General features: G+C 35.3%; 1 protein-coding gene across 2 annotated transcripts in view; it reads right to left on the bottom strand.

Moving 5' to 3' along the window:
• The window catches only part of CENPE (centromere protein E), a 61901-nt gene that overhangs the window by 26415 nt on the left and 13455 nt on the right, over nt 1-22031 (bottom strand). Inside the window, exons 15-31 of one of the 2 annotated variants that reach the window (XM_039350688.1) lie at nt 21687-21784; nt 20991-21047; nt 20752-20907; nt 18852-18926; nt 18579-18710; nt 17013-17147; nt 16182-16359; nt 14489-14637; nt 13455-13757; nt 10816-11127; nt 9867-10025; nt 9496-9723; nt 8766-9059; nt 8528-8665; nt 7276-7434; nt 376-690; nt 76-213 (exon numbers count right to left, since the gene is read on the bottom strand). In XM_039350688.1, the coding sequence (XP_039206622.1) occupies nt 76-213; nt 376-690; nt 7276-7434; nt 8528-8665; nt 8766-9059; nt 9496-9723; nt 9867-10025; nt 10816-11127; nt 13455-13757; nt 14489-14637; nt 16182-16359; nt 17013-17147; nt 18579-18710; nt 18852-18926; nt 20752-20907; nt 20991-21047; nt 21687-21784 (3026 nt within the window). The remainder of the gene's footprint in view (nt 1-75; nt 214-375; nt 691-7275; nt 7435-8527; nt 8666-8765; nt 9060-9495; nt 9724-9866; nt 10026-10815; nt 11128-13454; nt 13758-14488; nt 14638-16181; nt 16360-17012; nt 17148-18578; nt 18711-18851; nt 18927-20751; nt 20908-20990; nt 21048-21686; nt 21785-22031) is intronic. The other variant, XM_039350689.1, reaches the window with a different exon arrangement.

Genomic DNA, 22031 nt, shown 5'->3' with positions numbered 1-22031 from the left:
GGAAAGTGGGTGGTGGTGGTTTAAAACAGCAGACACTCCTTAGTATTAAAACATTTAAAATTTCATCTTTCTTACCTTTTTCTTCAGCTCCTCATGAATTTTCAAAGTCTGAAAATCTGTGCTTATGATTTTTTCTTTTAGTTCTTCTACCATTTCCTTATGTTCTCTGAGAGAATTATTAGCCTCCCTCAATTCTTGCTGCAGTTCCAAATTCTTTAACAACAACAAAAAAAAAATAAAGTCACATGCAATCAAGTTGACCACCGCATTTTAATAAAATCCTAATCTAACAAAAAGGATGGCAAAGGTGGCAGCAAATTAAGAGTGGCCTTGAAACAAGATGGCGGCAAATAAATTGAATTAATTAATTCTTACCACTGGAACAAGCCTCTCTATAGTCTCACTCAGACGGTGGACAGTTTGAACCATGTTATCCTTCTCAGTTTGAAGAACTTCCATCTCTGTTCTCAGATGCTCTTTTTCTTGGCTGATGTATTTGACGTTTTCTTCAGTGCTCTGAAGCTTCTGAACCAGCTCGGCTTTCTCCCTCTGCAGGGCTTCCATTTGAGAGTCAGGGATAACTTTCAGCTGTTCTGCATCCTTCATGTTCCCTACATTCTGCTGATTCTCCTCTTCTTTCAGGCGGAGCAGTTGCTGCAGCTTGAAGGAATTGTTTTCCAGATGTTGGATCTGAAACATGATTTCCACGAAGAAGAATTAGGCTATTTTGCATTTACTCCTGATTATTTGGGAGTAAATCCAAAACTTCTGATTATTTAGAAATATTGGAAGAAAGGCACCAAAAGTGTAGAACAGAGACATTTTTAAAAAAATAATCAGAATCCAGAGCTAACATTTTTATCTACACAAGATTTAGAATAGATAGGCTGATGAAGGAATGGGATGTCATAGATGTCAGGATTTTTTCTGGTTTTTTCTCCCCACATGTGCATTGTAGGGTTAATTACAAGGCGGTTTCACCCTTTTAAAAATGATGCGTGCACCACCTGGTGCATAAAGATCAATCTGGGTTGGAAGGTACATGAAAAATAATGTCAGACAAATTATTAATTTATTAGAATATTTAGATAAAAATAACCAAGTTCCTGCAGGGCTGATATTTTTAGATGCTGAAAAAGCCTTTGATCAATTGAATTGGCATTTTATGTTAAGAGTAATGGAAGAGATGAATTTTGGTGAAAAGATATTGCAAGCTCTTATGGTAATATATCAAAAACAAACGGCACAACTTATCGTTAATGGAGGCTTGTCAGAGGTTTTTACAATAGAGAAAGGTACTAGACAGGGTTGCCCATTATCACCGTTGCTGTTTGTCTTAACACTGGAAATACTGTTGATCAAAATTCGAGAGTCGCAGGAAATTAAAGGAATAGAAGTTAATAAAAAAGAGTATAAGTTAAGAGCTTTTGCGGATGACTTGGTTATCACTTTGTCGCAACCTACTTATTCTGTAGTAAAATTATTACAGTTGATTCATAATTATGGTTTGGTTTCGGGTTTTAAGATTAATGTTAATAAGACTAAAATTTTACCTAAAAATATGACCAGTCGGGAGAAGCAAACTTTGGTTAATTTGACGGGTTTTGAAATTGTTAATAAGGTAAAATATTTGGGGGTGATGCTATCTGTTTCTAATGCAAAATTATTTAAAAATAATTATGAAAGGTTGTGGGTTAGGGTACAGAGAGACTTGAAGAATTGGGAAAAGTTGCAATTATCCCTCATGGGAAGAATTGCAGTGATAAAAATGAATATTCTACCCAAGTTTCTCTTTTTGTTCCAAATGATACCGATTTTGAAGAATGAGATCAATTTAACTGAGTGGCAGAAAGGCCTTAATAAATTTATTTGGGCAGGGAAAAAGCCAAGGGTTAAGTTTAAAATTATGCAAGATTTCCGTGAGAGGGGAGGACTCAAGGTGCCGAATTTGAAATTATATTATGATGCGGTGGTTTTAACATTAGTTAGTGACTGGGTAAATTTGACAAATTCTGATATACTTCACTTAGAGGGATGGAATTTACTTTTTGGGTGGCATGCCTATTTAATATTTAATAAAAAAATGGATTGGGCTTTTAAATCTCATATCTTAAGAATTTCTTTACTTAGGGTTTGGAGAAAATATTATAAAAGTGATTTCAAAGTACCATTATGGGCTATACCTTGGCATGCAATAGAAGGAATAAAAAGAGGGGTTAAAATGGATATGGTGTCCTATAGACAGTTACTTAAATGGGATGGACAAAACTGGCAGTTAAAATCACGGGAAGAGTTAGCACAAGAAAATATTATTTATTCTTAGTTCCAATATAGGCAATTATTAGACAGATGGAAGATGGACCGTAAGGTGGGTTTTCTCAGAGAAGATGAAAATCTTATTAAGCAAGTGAAGGATCAAAGACAAACCCACATTAAGAGGATTTATGGGGTTTTAGTTGAATTGGATTCAGAAACGGAACTAATTAAAGATTGTATGATTAGATGGGCGCAGAATTTTGGTGAGCCAGTTCCATTGGACACCTGGGAAACTATTTGGGTGAGAAATGTCAAATTTACACAAGCACAGAACTTAAGGGAGAATTTTTATAAAATGTTTTATAGATGGCACCTTGATCCACAAAAAATGTCTTTTATGTACCCTGACTTACAACCTAAATGTTGGAGATGTGGTTGTATGGACGCTACTTATTATCATATTTGGTGGTCGTGCAGAGAGATAAAAGCATTCTGGATTAAGATATGGTGGAATATCCAGAGAATTTTTAAAAGGAGGGTAAAATTTACTCCACAATTATTTTTGTTAGGTATAGTTATTGATTGTGATACAAAGGAGGTTATATTGATGTTAAATTTGATTACAGCTGCGAGGCTGTTAGTAGGACAATATTGGAAGAAGGAATCTTTGCCTACATTGCAGGAATGGTTTCTTAAAGTGTCTCATTTGGCGGAAATGGCAAAGATTTCGGCTTTCTTAAAGGGTCAAACGCAAGAGAAATTTCTTGCTGTTTGGGATAAATGGATAAAATTCATACAATTTAAATTTGATATAAAAAAATACTATATAGTTTTTTCATAATTTTTAACTTTATATATATATATATATTCTATTTTATATTCTTTTTTTTATAAATATAAATTTTTTTAATTTTTTTAATTAAGCCTATATTCTGCTCTGGGAGGCCCTGGGGGGGGGAAGGGGGGGTTGGGTAGGGGTGGGGGAAGGGGGGTTTTGTTGGGTAATGTTTGTTTTTATTTGTATATGTTGTTTTTTGTTTTTGTATTGTCTTTTATTTTCTGTAAAATTTATAAAACTCTTTAATAAAAAAAAAAAATGACGCCAGGTGTATTTGGGGGCTTATACCCTGCTTCAATATGACAGAAAACTGCCATACATTTCCAATTACTGGAGACTCCTAGAACACAGATTCCCAGAGACTGATTATAATGTTACAGCTGCAGAAGAGCGACTTTTGATGTAAATCTTCTCCTCACCCCCCCAGGATAGTGGGCATGGTTTCCACATTTTATTCTTTACCCAGCAATAAAAGCATCATTTTTGAAATTTGTGAAGATAACAATTTAAAAGATGGTATGGTAAAAGCCAAACAAATTGATATAAAGCTAAAACTGCCAAAAAGTTATAAGGGTCAGTTCCTAAGATTAGAGTTTAGGCACAATTTAATTGATGAATAAAATATATTGTACAATTGAAGAGTTAAAGAAGAAAATAAATTAAGAGCTTTATAAAACTATGTAGGTGGACATGGCAGTGTAATCGCCTGGCAAGTGTTGAGATAGATTGGTTCTACTCGGAAACATTATGTGCTGTAAGAAGATTAAAAACAGAGAGTAGTGAGTGATATAGAATTAATCTGATAAACCTAGCAGCACTGAGAATAGGATAATGAAGAATACCATGAATCTCCATAAAATGAGCAAAAGAAAAACATATTACTTGGTTATTTTAACTTGGTCCAGTGTCATGGGGCATAGATGTGCCTAGAAGGGAATATTTCTTTATTTTCTAATACTGCTAAAAAGCTGGCATTGCAGCAAGCTGAAAGCTGTTCTAGAAAGCATGTGTAAGAAAGCATTACTATATATTTTAGATTTTCTTTGACTGTGAGATTTAGAGCCCTGCATAAGATTGGTGCCCTGTGTCAACTATGTGCCACATAAAGAATGGTCTGCTTGTAATATAGAGCTCAAAGGATAATAGTTTGACCAGCAAAAATTGTTATAAGTAGTCTGATGTCCATCTTCCAATGGTGAAGTGTGTATGCAGGGATGGCCTGAATGCAGACATGTTATGGCCTTCTCATTCAGCCGGCCATTCTCCAGTTGTAGAACATTTTAAGAGACAAACTTGGAAATCTACATACTGGACTTAGGAATTTGAGTTGAGCTCTGAGAGGAGTTGGCATAGAGCTTGAAAAGAGATACAACTGAATACTGTAATTTTTTTGCCACAGACTTTGCTTAAGTTTATAGTTTGCAAATATCAGTTTAATAAAATTTTTAGAATGGTGGTAGTACATCTCTGGGGGTATTGTACAAGATACCTGCCGTGACCTACTTAGAGCTATCATGGAAGATCATGTCCAAGAATTTAACTCATTTTTCCCTTAGGTCTTCTGGCAAATAACAGTTTTGGAACTATGATGGTTTGTGTCCAAATGATTCTCCCTGCAAAATTGAACCAGAGCTACTAGTGCTCCTCTGAGTCTACATAAAGTTGAAAGGAGATGTGTTTAGAAAGTTAAATCTAAGTGATCCACCATAACATTTATGAAAAAAAAAAAAAAGGAACAGGAACTGGCCAAACCATGATTGACATCCTTCCAGGTTAGAACTTTGCTTTATAAATGACTTTGGTAGCAGGACTTTCAGTACAGATTGAACTGAAAATTGATCAGTTGAATCAGGACAAAATTTAAATTTACTTATTTCTGCTAATTATTTTTACTGAAAAATTTTATATAATATACATCCCAAGACCTACCCACCTCTACCCCCCTCCCCCACTTCCCAGAGCTGATTACAGGGTTACAAATAAACAATCAAACTCTAAAAAAACATTACCCAACTATACAAGTAATAAAGTTCATAACGTACTTTAATTCCCTTATAACATAAATATAAACAACTTAAAAATAAACATAATATAAACAAATCAATATTGTTAAACCATACTAAAACCAATAAAAATTAAAAAAGAAATTATTAATAATACTCTAAAGTTTACTCATAGGCTAAATGAAACTTTTTAATCCCATATTTATTCTGAATATAATCTATCCATTTTCTCCAAACTGAAATATATTTTTCTTGTGAGTGATCCTTCAAGTAAGCAGAAATTTTTGCCATTTCTGCTAAATTTGACACCTTAAGCGTCCAATCTTCTATAGTAGGCAAAGAATCTTTATTCCAATATTGCCCTACTAATAACATTGCAGCTGTTATAAAATTCAACATCAAAGTAGTTTCTTTAACATCACAATCTACAATAACACCCAACAAAAATAGTTGTGGCGTGAACTTTATCTTTCTTTTAAAAATCTTTTGAATGTTCCGCCAAATCTTAATCCAAAAAGCTTTTATATTTCTACAAGTCCACCAAATATGAAAATAGGTTGCATCCAAGCTACCACATCTCCAGCATTTGGGCTGTAAATTGGGATACATATAAGACAGCTTTTTGGGATCCAAATGCCACCTATAAAACATTTTATAAAAATTTTCTCTTAAATTTTGAGCCTGGGTAAATTTTACATTTCTAACCCAAATTACCTCCCATATATCCAATGAAATCGGTTCTTGAATATTTTGAGCCCATTTTATCATACAATCTTTAACTAAATCCATTTCAGAGTCCAATTCTATTAAAACATTATAAATTCTCTTTATGTGGGCTCGATTTGAATCTTTAATCTGTTTTACCAAATTCTCATCCCCTAAATTAATACCAACCTTTTGATCTAAGCTCCACCTAACCAACAATTGGTTATACTGAAACCAAGACTGTACAATATTTTCTTGCTTTAACTCAACTAAAGATTTTAATTGCCAATCCTTCCCTACCAATCTAAGTAATTCCTTATAAGAAATCCTATCCAAGTTCACACCCCTAGATACCCCCTCTATCTCATGTCCAGGAATCCCCCAAATTGGTATTTTATAATTTAACCTATAATAATACTTCCAGACACGCAATAAAGCACTTCTTAAAATATGGGATTTAAAAACCTGATCTACTTTTTTTATCATAAATTAGATATGTGTGCCATCCATATAGTAAATCCCATCCCTCATTTTTATTTCTTAAATTAAGCCAATCACTAATCAATGTTAAAGCCACTGCATCATAATATAATTTCAGATTAGGTGCCTTAAGTCCCCCTCTTTCCCGTACATCTTGTATAATCTCAAACTTAACTCTTGGTTTTTTCCCCCGCCCAAATAAATTTATTAATACCCTTCTGCCATTCATCCAAATTGGCATCTTTTTTCAAAATAGGTATCATTTGAAACAAAAAAAAAGAAACTTTGGAAGAACATTCATTTTAATCGCTGAGATTCTCCCCAGCGAAGATAATTGTAGCTTTTTCCAATCATTTAAATCCTTTTGCACTTTTACCCATAGTGTCTCATAGTTATTTTTATACAATTTAACATTAGAAGCTATAATGTATACTCCCAGATATTTAACCTTATTACTTATTTACTTATTAAAAATGTATATGGCTGCTCAACTAACTTAGGTTGACTCTAGGTGGCTTACAGGAAGAAAACACCAGATATGAAACAGAATACAAGTTTTAATTTCTTTTATAGATTTTGTAAGAAAAATTCAAACTTCTCTGAATGTGGAAGAATCATGGTAGATTAAACCAAAGTTCTATCCAGTTTAGCTTTCTCTTCCCTTAAGACCAATTCCTCTCAGTAGATATCAGCAAGATAACATGCTCATTTTCTGGTATTTGGAAAAATGCTCCACTCCTCTATTAATCCCATTTTCAAAGCTATTATTATTACAACTCAGAATCAATTCTACTTTCTGAATATGTTCTGTGTAATTTTGGCATAAGGGCTCTTTTCATCTGCACAATCTTGAATTTTTAAAATTAGAGGCTTTTAGAAAGTTTGAAATATAAAAGGACATATTATCAAAAAACTCTGAACTTACTTCAAAAAAAATCATTTTGAATTTTTAGGCCATATTTATTAACATTATTCTACTTGTCATTTACTTACTTTTCCTTTTAGTTTTTTTATTTCTTCTTTAAATTCCTCTTCAATTTTCTGAAACATCTGTTGTTTCTCAAGAACTAAATTCTTCTGTGTATTAACTTCATGTTCTTGTAATTTTACATATGCCAACAATTTCTCCTGTTCTAATTGAGTATCTTCAGCCTTAAATATATGTTTAGAAAAAGAAAAAAAAAACTCATCACATCATGAAATAAAATCAGTCGGCACATCAGTTTTTTATAATGTAATTCAAGAAAACACCAAAAGTTTCAATAATCGTGAAATTTAGAATGAAAATTAATGGCTAGGGCACTGGAGAACTTTAAATGACAGATGTTTAAAGCATCATGCTCAATCCTGACAAAACCAAGTGGCTGTAGACTTTTGAACACCCCAGATTTGAGTTCATTCCATCTTTAGTCTTGGATGAGATTACATTCCCGTATTCACGATTGGCACCTAATCTCTGGGTCATCTGGTACATGCTGCTCCTACTTGAAGAGCAGGTAGCAAGTATGATAAAGGGTATCTTTGCATACTTTCATCTGGTGTCACCATTGCATCCATTCCTGGATCAGGAAACCCTTCAGTTGGTTTCCCATGTCCTAGTCACCGTAAGCTGAATTACTGCAAAGCAGTCTAGGTGGGGCTGCCTTTGAAGACCAATTCGAAGCTAGTTGGTTCAGAATGCAGCAGTGGGGGCACTGCTGAGAATTCCTTGGAATGCCCATGGAACACTAATGCTAACTGAACTACACTAGTTGTCAGTGAGTTTCTAGGTGCAATTCAAAGTGCTGTTTATAATATATAAAGCTGTATCTGCATATCTCTTAGAGCAGGGGTGTCAAACTGCCAGCCCGTGGGCCAGATGCATCATCGGGAAACCACGCCCACCCCATTGCCGACAATGGCAAAAAAGCTCTGATACGTTGTGCGACCTCACGGGTTTAACATGTCTGTATTAGGGTTTCTGCCTATCCTTTCTGAGATCAACATAGTTCCTTCCCTGATGATATCTGAAGAATCTTTAAAGGCCTTACAGTAAGGGTTTTGAGGAGCCTTGTTAGTGGTGGAATTTTTTTTTTTAATTTTTGGGGAGGGATATACGGAATATAGTTTTCCAAATGCTTCCAGTGTTTTCTTTGTTTTTCTCTTTTAAAAAATATAAACTGAACAAAATTATTCTGGAAGCAGACGGCCTTTAAATCCAATAAATAATAGTAATGCTTTTAAAATGCCACACACATTTTCTTACCTTTTGTTTCAACTCCTCATGAATTTTTGAAGTCTGAGAATCTGTGGCTATGATTTTTCCTTTCAGTTCTTCTACCATTTCCTTGTGTTCACTGAGAGAATTATTAGCCTCCTTCAACTGTTCCTGCAGTTCCAAATTCTTTAACAAAAATAAAGCCACATGATATCAAGTCAACCACATTTAAATTAAACCCTAATCTAATAAAAAGTTATCTACCCCAAAGCAACTGAATTCTTACCGTTGGAATCAGCTTCTCTATAGTCTTATCCAGATGGTGGATAGTTTGAGTTATGGTATCTTTCTCAGCTTGAAGAACCTCTACCTCCATTCTCAGATGCTCTTTTTCTTGGCTAATGTATTTGATGTCTTTTTCAGTGCAGTGAAGCTTCTGAACTAGCTCGGCTTTCTCCTTCTGCAGGGCTTCCATTTGAGACTCAAAACTAATTTTTAGCTGATCTGTGTCATCAAAATTTTCCACATTCTGCTGATTCATCTGGAGTGACTGCTGCAGGTCAAAGGACTTTGTTTGTAGCTGTTGGATTTGAGAAAGAATGTTTATGAAGATCAAATGATGCACATGTTTCTGATTTTTTAATTTTCTATGAAAGGTAGGAAAGAAGGAATATGCCATGGTTTCAGAGAAGAGACTAGCAACCTTTTGGTGGTTAGAAGTCATCTAACCGTGACGGAGTTGATTTTTTGTTTAATTTTCCAGTCTACAAGTTGTCATCAAGCATTCATTCAAATTAGCAAGTTTTGCATGGTACGCTATTAAACAGAGAGATTTATTTTATCAAACATTCTTAATGTTTTCTATTATTTCATTTCCTGTAATACTGTTTCGATGTTTTTATTGATTTTGGTACATTTTAATGTATTTTATTAATGTTTGGGCATTTTGGTGCAAGTTTGATCTTATTTGTTACAACAGGTGGGTCAGAACAATAAATACATTGATTGATGTGTACCATTTGGTTGCTTTCTAGATACTGATTCTTTTCCTTTTCCAAATTCTCCAGTTGATGCTGCAATGCCATCTTCTCTTGCTGGAGAGTGGTAATGTGCTCCTTGATATGCTGAAGTTCATTGTTGACGTCTAGCACAATCTGATTTATATCTTCTTCATTTTGAAGTTTTTTTACCGAGACGTCTTCCAAGTTGTCTGCTAATTTTAGTATCTGCAGTATCTGCAATATCTGCAATGAATACATTTTTCCATAAGTTCTTTGGAGAAAATAAATGAGCAGCCTTTCGTCTAACAGAAAATGAACGTCCTGTATCAAGAAACTTAACCAAAACTTTGTTCTGTCAATACATTTCTGTTACAGATATCTCTTACCTGTTGTTTTTGATCATCAGTCGTGATTTCAAAAGTTTCCTTAGCTCTTGAAATTTGTTTGTCTTTCTCTGCAATGGTTTCTTCAAGTTCTTTGATGTGCTTTTGACACTGCTTCAAAGAATTCTGAGCATTCATGAACCCTTCCTGAGCTTCAATATTCTTTCACAAAAAAGATAGAAAAAATATACATATATATGAATTAGAATTGTGGGATGCAAAAAATATTTCTCTACACTTGATTGCTTTCTTGATACAAGGATGGACAATTTGATATTACATGTGGTAACAGAACAGAATAACAAAGTTGCAAGGGACCTTGGAGATCGTCAAATCCAACCCTCTGCTTAAGCAGTTGATTCTATATCAGTGTTTCTCAACCTTGACAATTTTAAGGCATGTGGACTTCAACTCCCAGAATTCCACAGCCAGCAATGCTGGCTGTGGAATTCTGGGAGTTAAAGTCCACATGCCTTAAAATTGTCAAGGTTGAGAAACACTGTTCTATATCATTTCAGACAAATGGTTGCCCAGTCTCTTCTTAAAAACCTCCAGGGTTGGATCACCCTTGACTTCTGGAGGCAAGTTGTTCCATTGAATAAATGCCTAATTTTTCTCAAAAACACCCTTATGATTGAGTACAAAGATCCAGCAACAAAACAGGCAAGATATGGTTACATTTTTCTGAAAAGCACATGTAAAATGAATGTAAGGTAAGAATGTAAATGGCCATGCTCAGTGTTTGTGAGGCATGATGTGCCTGTTATCACTCTTAGCTTCCCTAAAAGACCATTATTTTGGGCTGTACTTAGTGATATCACTAAATACAGTTCTTCCTTGCTGACTCAAAAACCATACCCAATCAATTAAAAGTTCCAAAAGAATAAATATGGTCCATAACTATAAAGCCACCTGCTATTTGTCTATTGTTTATCTGCTGTGTTTAGCTTACCATACAGATAGTATCTTGTATATCTTCTTTGAGCTGATCTCTCTCCTTCTCAAGGGCTTCCTGTTTTTGTTTGAGGTCATTTCTTTCTTCGGTCAACACTCTTATTTTTTCTTTACCCTCCTGAAGTCTTTGCATCATGTCTAACTTTTGTGCCTCCTCAGTTTTCATTTTAGACTCCCAAACCTTCAGCTGATCTTTGAGCTCTTCCATTTCATTCAGCTTCTGATGAGCTTCATCCAGTTGTTCTTTAAAAGTAGGTAGCACCTCTTGCTCTAAGTCCTTCTCTTGCAATTCTCCATTTTTGCTAGATTGCTTTGATATTTTAGATTATAGTATATATGTTAAACATAATTTAATACACTGAAAATGCAACATCAAAAGTTGTCAAATTTTGTAATTGTATTTAATTTTCTTTTGCAATAATTTAATGAACTGCTTGCAAATGATTAAGAATCAGTTCCTCTCCTCTACATTCTCCTTATACCATCAAATATGTATATGTGTATGTATGCATGTGTATATGTGTGTGTGTATATATATTCTGAGGTTTTCGCGGGTATTTGTATGTAGGTCTTTGATTATTCGGGTTTTCTCCCGCGTAAAATTGGAAGTGTCTTGGTGACGTTTCGACCAAGTCCCATTCGTCATCTTCAGGCTAGTGTTTTCAGCTTCATGCTTCGCGAAGCTGAAAACACCAGCCTGAAGATGATGAATGGGACTTCGTCGAAACGTCGCCAAGATACTTCCAATTTTACGCGGGAGAAAATCTGAATAATCAAAGACCTACATATGTATGTATGTATGTATGTATGTATGTATGTATGTATGTATGTTTTCGTATTATATGTAAAAGTGATGCTGCTACACAAAGTCATTTTCCAGTGTATTGTAACAACATTCTCTTAAACCAGTGGTTCTCAACTTGTGGGTCGGGACCCCATTTGGGGTCGAACGATCATTTCAGTCCGCCATTTTTTTCCCCCTTTTCCTTAGCTGTGCTACTCCCTTTTATTCTATTGGGTTTTGAAAGCCAATAGAATAGACTCTCTTGAATAGAGTCTAATTCTATTGGCTTTCAAAAGCCAATAGGAATTGTCCAGGCTGTCTCTGCCCTGCTGAGCCCGCCAAAAGTCCCATTCTGCAAACGGTGCTGCACCAGTTGAGTAGTCCTCGACTTACAACCGGTTGGGGGTCGCAGCATTAAAAAGGTTGAGAACCACTGTCTTAAATAATGATCTTGTATCAATAATTAAGACCCTGGAGAGATTCAAGACTTCTAGCAGCCTTGCATATACCCTGAACCAGGCTAGAATCATAATTAACCCTTGCTTGAACTTTTAGCATAAAAAAATAGTAGATGCTTAGCACAGCCATGGAATATACGTGGGGCTAATGCTAATACTGAGGACTTAACAGGAAAGGTATTTCAGAGGCTGATAACTCAATTTATGTATCTGTCTGTTTTGCACCCATGATTAATAAATTCTCAGTATATTGGGTATAAAAGGCAATTGTTTTGCCATAGGACATTTCTTGCTAAATCTTTTCCTTTAAAGCAGCAGCAGATAATTCTAATTTCACTTTCTGTGTGAAATTGGAAAACTGATAATAACCAAGAGGCACCTAGGTTCCAACACAGTAGGCTGAGTTCCCAGATGTAATTTGATATACAAAGTATAATGGGTGTAATACTTCCTTTAACCTGGATACAATGTATGGATTCATACAATGCTCCAAATCCCAAGTCTAGATTTAAGCAAACATGCTGTAGTTCCTATATTCGCATAACATGCTGTGTCTAAAAAAGACCCCTATGTTATAGTTTAACATGATAGCATTTATGAACAAGGTTAAGACAAAACAATTAGCAGTTTCATGTTAGATGAGCATACTATATACTATACTACTCCAGTTTATTCCTGTTGATGGAGGCAAGCCTGCGTGCACTTCTGCAGCTGTTGAAATGGGCAGCACACCGAGCAATTAACAGCACAATTCTTTCTGGCATGACATCCCAGATATTAAAGGCCAAGACAAAATAGTTTAATGGTTCCAGCTAAGATCTGGGTGCCATAGGTTGCAGCACAGGTAGTCCTCGACTTACAACAATTCATTTAGTGACTGTTCAATGTTACAATGGCACTAAAAAGGTGACTTATGACCGTTTTTCATAGTTAGGACCTTTATAGCATCCTCATGATCAGGTGATCAAAATTCAGATACTTGGCAACTGATTCATTTTTATGAACATTGCTGTGTCCCAGGGTCATGTGATCCCCCCCTTTTGCAACCTTCTACAAGCAAAGTCAATGGGGAAGGCAGATTCACTTAAGAACCGGGCTGCTAACTTATCAAGTGCACTGATTTACTTAAGAACTGTGGCAATAAAGGCCGTAAAATGGGGCAAAACTCATAACAACAGAAATTTCTCACTTAACAACAGAAATTTTGGTCTCAGTTGAGAGCTACCTGTATTTGCAGACTGACCTGTTAAGTAAGCAATATTCATAACCCAACCCTTTGTGCAATAATATATGACCAATAATATATTTAACATCAGCAGGTATGGGCAAAGATGAAGCATCAAAAGATCCGACAATGTATCCATTGACTTATCATATTATAAAATGGGCACTCACCTCTTGGATGATATAACTGATGGATGTATTGAGACTTTCATTGGAACAGGAATCTATTTGTGTTTTCATGGATTTGTTTTCTTCAGCCACAACCAAGGATATCTGCTCCAATTTATCACACGGTTGTCTGAGTTCTTCAAAAGCTATGGTGTTTTCTCTTATCACTTCATCCTTTGCTAAATCCATTTTGGATGCCAGTGCTTGAGTAGCTTCATGAACCATTCTCTCTTTTTCAGCAACTTGAGAAAGCAACATTTCTTTTTCTGACATCAGCAAAGCAATTGTCTCATTTTTTTCAACAATCTGTTAATAAGACCAAAGGCATACATTATGAACAAAATATTGGAGAACAGCTCTTACAGCCTTTCTTATGTTTTAAAAATTAACTAGATAATAATGGAAGATAATTCTTTGGGTTTCTAGATTTGCTTCTCTAACTGGAATCAATTTGATGTCTGTCATTATTCCAAAACTAATCAAAAGGTTATCTATCATTATCTTGCCTTAATATTAAAAGGAAATCTTGTAGAGACTTGCTTTACTTTCCTAGCTGAAGTCTATTACTACTTCATCACACTATTGCCAATCAATCCTATCTTCTAACAAATTCTGGATTCCCCAATTTTAGCAATCTCTAACACCCAAAATTCCATTCTCAAAATATGAAAGAAATCAGGAGATAATGCAACAAAACAACATTGCTTTTGAATCATTAAAGCAGCTGCCTCTTTTTTCAGGATTGGGTAACTGCTTTGGAACCGTTCCAGGAGACAACTATTTATTTTGCTGAGAGCAAGTTCTGAAACCACTATGTAATGCCCTAGCAACTAATTACTGGTGGACACAAATTCTGCTAAAAGTCAATAAAATTGTTTGCAATGCTGAAATAGCTCACTAGTGCTAGAAGTCTGTTTTAGGAAACAGTAAAGAAAATAAATTTTATTCTGAAAAGAGAAAGCGTTTCACTTGAAAATATAACAGTGCCATAGAAAATGGTATTGACTAATTTCCAATGATTCATGCAATAATTTTACCTCTTTATGTAAGATTTCCAGATCTGATCCAGAGTTTGCTTCTGATAAAGCAGTAATCTTTTCCTTTAAACTCACATTCTCTTCCAAAGCTTTATGTAGGTCATTTTTTAAATCCATTTTCCCTTCCAAATCCACACATGGTAGCAAGTCTGGAAAAGAGAGAGAGAGGCCAAACTCATCATAGAAATGAATGACAACTGTGCTGCTGACTGGATTGTTCTATACACAGGGAGCTACATCATGGGGAGCCCATACCATTCACAGCTCTTTGGTTTTTATGCATTTTTGCAGCCTTACTCAGAAATACTGGAGATTAAATCTTGGCCCTTCCACAAGTAAATCTCTGAGCTAAAACCCCAGTTTTTATTTTTTATACATTTTGGGCAGGGTGAAATTTCTTGTTAAAATAGAGTAATTTATATCCCGAGTTTTGCAAATGACAACGCTGAAAGAAACAGAAAACACTAACAAAACAACAAAAGCCACTCTGCCTTGCATCCCTGAAAATTAAAGCTTTGCTGCTCCTACAGTTTGGTTTATTTCCTCTCTGTTCCTTTAGTCAGTTACACAGTTCCTTTCTCCATTTTGTGTTTCACTTTTATTCTACCGATATGACTTCTGATTTTCAGAGCAATCTTTAATTTTGAAACTCCAGAGCAGCAGTTATATTGTTTTCGTTAAATATAGGAAGGCTGGTACAAACTGGATTCCAGTGTCCTTCCTACATGCAACCCATTTTAAGAGGAAAAATACCTGAGACCTTTTTTTTCATTGTAGCTGCCATGGTTTTGTTGAGAGATGCGGCAACTAAATTAAATGTCTCATCAATGAGATACATGAAAACCTATGCCAACGTTGTGACAATGGATGTCGTCGCTCTGATAACTGAGAACCAGCAGCCATTTTTACTTTTGCTTTTAATGTGCCTTTTCTATTCTTTTAGAGTTCAGATGTAGAAGGGAGAAGGGGGTAAATGCCTGAGGGTTTAGCTAGCCATAACAATATAGAAGTGTGGGAACTCAAGGACCTGTTTTGATAAGGTTTTGGCAGGCTGAGGGGCCAGAGAGAAAAGCCTGCAGTTTGTGCTAATTGGGGAATGTGATTTATGACAGCTTTTGTGGGGTGGGATTTGCAATTTGTTACTTTGTATCTGGGAGGAGGGAATCTCATTATTGGGTTTGACTATGTAAGTGCTGAAACTTTGTTTCCTAAGAAAATGTTCTTTAAGGAAGAATTCTTGCCTTGAAGTTCTTTTACTGGATTCATCTATTGGAACCATGACAACCTAAGTATATTTGATAAGCTTTAAAATACTACAAAACCAAGATATCACCTTTACTAGATTTTTTTTTTTAAAAATCTCAATTTGGAAAGGGGAGGAGGCCCAAACTCTGCACAAGAAATAACTGCAAAAACAAAGTCAAATAAAGAAACAAACAAAACCTAAAAAAATAAAAGTAAAGCAACAAGACAGAAAAAATAAGACATCTTCCCATTCCAACTTCTCAGAAGCCTTCCTGATCAATGCAGCTTAATTTAATGCAACCTTTCCCAACTCAATGTATACTCCACATGTGCTGGAATTACAACTCCCAATATTCCAACCAGCATTCTATTGACTAAGTTATAAAACATTTTCTCAACATTTGGCAGTTATGTAAAGGGCAGGGGAAATGGTTTCTGTGAATAGTACCTTTTGAATTGTTAACTTCCACCAGTGATGTCAGCTTTGCATTTTCTTGAAAGTAGTATTGCAGTTCTTTTTGGAGATCAGACTGCATTTTTTTATAGGTGACTTTTCCAGCTTCTAACTGGGTCTTGAGGCTTCCAAGGTCTTTTTCCATTTGATTGTAAGTATCTGAGAGCTGGTTCTATGTGGGGATGAGTTAGCATAGTACGAACATGAACATCCAAGCACAAATTGGCAATGTACAACAACAAACTTGTATATCTGAGGACCATTGTCATGGGAGTTCTGTGATCTCCGCTTTCTGGCTTACAGGAAAACCATCTTAGGCAGCATTGTCTCACCTCCCCCCAAATTGTCACTAGATTTCTTCTAGGAATTATAAGGCAGCACCATCTACTTAAATCTTTAATGCGATTGGCTCCTTAATGTTATCTTCTTCTTGCATCTAAATCCGATCCTGGGGAAAGATGCCACAAGTTTTTTATCAATTCGCTTGCCATTTACATCAGGGGTCCCCAAATCCCAGTCCATGGATCGGTACCGGGCCACGGCATGCTAGCAACCCGGCCGTACAAACAAGGAAAGCCCCATTGGCGGGATGCAGGCAGCACACAAAACCAAACCCCCTCCGGTCCGCGGAAAAACCTCTCTCCACGTAACTGATCCCTAGTGCCCAAAAGTTTGGGGACCTCTGATTTACATAACAGTCTTCTAATGTGAAACAAATAGCTATTTTACAAACATGTTCTGGAGTTTTGAAGTGTTGTTTTTTTTAAAAAAAATATATAGAGCTGATTTTCAGCAGCTAATGCTACTATTTTTTTTTTTTTTTACCATTTTTTCTTTCAGTGTTAGATTTTCACTTCGGAGGAATGCAGATTCTTTCTTTGCATCCAGGGCAACTGCTTCAGCATCTCTAAGAGACTGCTTTAACTCTTGCACTTCATCCAGGCTTTTCCTTGGAGTTTGCTGCAAGCATGAAGAATATGATAGTGTGGTTTAAGCAGAGACAAATATTCCATCAATGAAAATTAAAAGCTAATTTTATTGTAAGGTTGGTGGGTTGTGGTCAGAAAAGTCAAAAAGATGATTCATAAATTTATTTTCACAGTTTCCACATCATGATGATTTTTAATTTTCCAAAACCAGGGATAAAGCATGTATATACTGGCTTCATTTTATTACTTTGGTTATCTCAAAACAGGACAAAATATTAGCAAAATGTTCCCTTTTAAGAGAAATTCTGATCACTTTTACAACTTTGAAAGTCGAAATCACTTTAGAAGTGCATCCTCAGCCATAATATGCTAATAATATGCTAACTAATGCTATTATATTTATATGGAAAAAAAATCACATAGATTTGTAGAAAAAGTTTTGTCCCCAAATTTGTATACAGGAGTCCTTAACTTACAACACTTCATTTAGTGACCATTCAAAGTTACGGCACTGAAAAAACTGACTCATGACTGTTTTTCACACTTATGACCCTTGCTGCATTCCCATGGTTATATGATCAACATGCCTGGCAACTGAATCATATTTATGACACTTGTGGTGTCCCAGGGTCATGTGATCACCTTTTATATCTTTCTGACAAGCAAAGCCAATGGGGAAGCCAGATTCACTTAACAATCAAGTCATTAATTTAACAACTGCAGTGATTCACTTAACAACTATGACAAGATAAATTGTAAAATGGGGTAAATTTCACTTAAAACATATCTCAATTAGCAACAGGAATTTTGGGCTCAATTGTGGTCATAAGTCGAGAATTAATTGTATTTACAAAATTGTTCCAAGACTGCTAAATGGACAATGAATGCTAACTATTGGAATACTGGTTCTAATGACTACTTGGAAAATGCAATACATGTTTCTATTTGATTGGGTTTAGACATGAAAAATCATGATTTTCTTAATCAAGTTTTGTTAAATAAGAAACAATTTGCTAGTTTTATACAATATGCTAAACCCAAACCAATTTACATTATAGCTTAGAATTATCTCTCCTTGTGAATCAAGCCAATGAGATAACATAAAAATTTGCAACACTCTCTATCCATCTAGCAAAGAAACTTTTGGACAGTGACATATGTTTAACTACATGGAAATATCATGCATTCTCCAATCACTCATGGAAAATTGTGAAAATATGTCAACTGACAAGTTCTTATTAGCATCTTGTGTAACTTTTGTAACTTCTACAAAATTATTTGCTTTGCCCAGAAGACTTGATACTCTACTTGATAGACTAGAAAAGGCAACAGGGAAGTAACTAGTATTGTATGTAGCTATTCATAAGAACTTTGACTAGTAATGAAGGAATAAAATACACAAAAATATGCTTTTATAGTTCACTTACTAAATACAATATTAGTTAAGAAGATTCAGACTTACTACTAAAATGGTTGTGTCATTTTTGTCTTTTTTAAATTCTACAAAGCTTTCAAGTTTCTTATTGTGCTCTTCCAATACTGTGATTCTTTCCTGTTGTTCCTTGTACTGCATATCTTTTGAGTTTATTTCTTGCTATAAAACACACAAAAAAGGAATATCTCAAACACATTCAATACATGCTATACTAAATACAAAGGAATTGTCCCCATTCATATCACCATTCCATTTTTTTAAAAAAATAGGGAAGCCAGGCAATCATCACCACCACCTCACCTGAAGGTCTTGATTGTATATTTCTGCATTTGAAATTATATCCTTTAAGATGGTAATTTCATGCATTAGTTGCATCTGTGGAGCAAGTGAAGCAAATAGCAAAGCAGTTATGAAGCACCCATCAGTTTAATTTACAATCCATCACCATAAGAAAGATAAGCAGCCTTTGCATTAAAAAATTCTGTTAGAACCACTCCTTTTTAGATAAGCATCTAGTTGTTACTGCAAGAAATACTGCTCATGCATATTTTAAACTGGAGAAAAATTATAGGAAACAAAATCTCAACCTCAATACCAGAGTGATTAGATTTGTACATGGCACAGTGTAATAATGACTTGGTTTATGCATAACACTAAACCAAAATTAAATAATCCATGTTTTAGCTCATCTCAAACTTAATCGTTGTGGTTGGTTGTGGAACCATGGTTTAATGTATTATGTGTACTTAGTCAAAAGCAAAGCTTAGCTTTGTAAGATGTTTAAATCCAGTAATTGTTATTACTTCTCAGTCTTTCAAAGTAGAATGTCTTGGTTGCAAGATTAATATTTCATGGTTGGTCACAAGAGGTTTAATTCTACTTTAGTAATTTATATTCCATTAAAATTAGTACATTTATGTCCCATTCTTTCATAATGGAAATTGAGGGAGAGAAAATGCATATTCCCAGATGATCCTTGAGCAAGATGCAGAGCAAGGTTATAGTGCAGTGTGCCTCAAACACTTTGCTCTAGTCTGTGTCCTCCAGATAACACTTTCACCCCCAGATTTCCTATCCAGCACTGTCTTCAGATGTGTTGGTGAGGAAATCTGGAAACTGAGATCCTAAACAACTGGAATGTCTATGGAGATTCTCTGTCATCCAGGTCTTGGTTGTCCCAAAGATGCTTTTTTTAATCACGAGGCAACTGGACTTTCTTGTTTTTCTTTGAAGACGTTTCGCTTCTCATCCAAGAAGCTTCTTCAGCTCTGACTGCCATTCCTCACCATCCAGTCAGAGCTGAAGAAGCTTCTTGGATGAGAAGCGAAACATCTTCAAAGAAAAACAAGAAAGTCCAGTTGCCTCTCGAAAAAAAGCACTTTTAGGAAAAATAACTGGAATGCATTAGAAGTATAGATATCTAATCTATAGTTATAGCATGGTTGCACTAATTTCCGAAGGAAATTTGTATAAGTTTTAAAGAAATACTTTAAAACTTTAAGTAGGATACTTTTTAGTACAATAATAATCAATATTCCTGGTTCAATGGAATGTGATGTTTCTAATTCTGGATGGGATTTTACTACTACTAGAAAGATGAGGCTCACATCTTAAGAGATGCTGTTTAGTTTATATGACTGATTATTTTTGCCACCTTAAGGCAAAAAAAGGTGCAAATATAAGACAAAGTACTAAAACTTGAAAACAATTCATTCAAAGGAAGAGATAAAGCTACATCTGAAGATAAAAAATGTTTTGATATTATACATTTGATTTTATTATTGCTACTGTTAGAGATGGCATACTATAAATGTCATCATCCTAAACATTCTCGGAATGCAAATTGAAATATACAATATTTTGCCATTTTCTATCAAATCTAATAAAACAATTCCAGTTCCTGTAAAATAATTGAAAAAAAATCTCATAATTTTACATGTTCTGAAAGAACTGCAGTGGCGTTTAGTCTATTCCAGGGGTGTCAAACTTGCAACATCATGTGACATGCTGCTACATGTTGTGATTTTTTTGCCATTGCCAGCAATGGCGTGGGCACGGTTTTGCTATGATGCATCCGGCCCACCGGCTGGCAGTTTATTCACTTCACTTCATATTGAAAGTATTTCTTTAAAACTTATACAAATGTTTCATTTGCATACAAATGTTTCATTTTCAAACAATTCTTTTTTTTTTTTCTTACCTCCTGCTCTTTAGAAGCCTGTTTCTCAAGGGCCACAAACTCACTGGTTGATATTTTCTCACGCAGCTCTTTGAGTTCATAGGCCAGCTGTTCTTTCTCCAAGCACACACTATCAAGTTTTGCTTTTATGGCTTGCTGTTCAGTGACAGCATTATCCTGGCCAAGAAAGGAATGAAGGAAATTACATCTTTTCCCCATAACGTCTGTTGAATATCCTGCAACCTACAAAAAGGACTCACCCTTTCTTCTAAGAGGCTTTGGCAAAGATCAGCAGGCTCGGCAAAGTCTTTAGAAGTCTAGAACAAAAAACATTTCAGTGGACAAAAGCATTCTGCTACTTTGCAAAATATCAAATATAATGGAACTTAAAAGGGATTGTTGCCTAAAACCATTCTGCTTCATCATCAAATTATGTTCCCAACTGGAAGATACGCAAATAACATTTATTTTATTGGATTTGTACTGTATATGCCGGCGTATTAGGCGACCCGGCATATAAGACGACCCCCATCTTTATCGCCGAGCCGCATTACTAGAACGTCATCTTATACGCCGGAAACTACCAGTATTTCCGGGGTATAAGACGACTCGGCGTATAAGACGACCCCCATCTTTGGCGCCGAATTTAGCGCTTCCGGAAGTCATCTTATACGCCAGCATATACGGTAATCATATAGATCTAGTTGGGAATAAAGACAATATGAAAAGTGAAACCTGTTCCCTTTTTTCTTTTACAGGCCTATTAAGACATTGCTGGCATAAAAAAAAAAATACATTGGGGAAGAGCTTTTGACAGGCTGTATTTTCCCTTAATGTGCAATTCTACCCCACTGAAGCGTGTTTGCCCACTGCATGGGAAAAATTGGTTCGACAATACATCCAACTCTCTCAGCAAATTCTGCTTGGTTTTTTTGCAATCAGTCCCTAATACTTACAAAATTTATTTCAGGTCTTGGGATCCATTCTTCCTCAGGCATTATAATACTGGCTGTCATGCACTGATCATCATATTCTGAGAATTCCGAGGAGACAGCTAAGAATTAAAAATACCCAACCCCAAAATATATAAAATTAAATGGAAATTCTATGGAATATTTTTTATAGAAAATAGCTACTTTTGGCCTCCTTAATTGTCACCAAGTGGCAACCAAACCATTAGACTCTAAATTGTTTTTATATCAGATAACTTAATTTTATGCAACCTAAGCTTGCACTTTTCCATCCCATTTGATTTGGATAGATGTTTTACTCCACGAAGTAGCTTTTGTCTTAGTGAGCAA

This window comes from Crotalus tigris, unplaced genomic scaffold, assembly GCF_016545835.1.
Source record: "Crotalus tigris isolate CLP2741 ecotype Arizona unplaced genomic scaffold, ASM1654583v1 scf7180000018350.1424685, whole genome shotgun sequence".
Taxonomy (NCBI): domain Eukaryota; kingdom Metazoa; phylum Chordata; class Lepidosauria; order Squamata; family Viperidae; genus Crotalus; species Crotalus tigris.
Note: the sequence above shows the minus strand (reverse complement) of the source record. Positions and strands in the feature narration are given on the sequence as shown.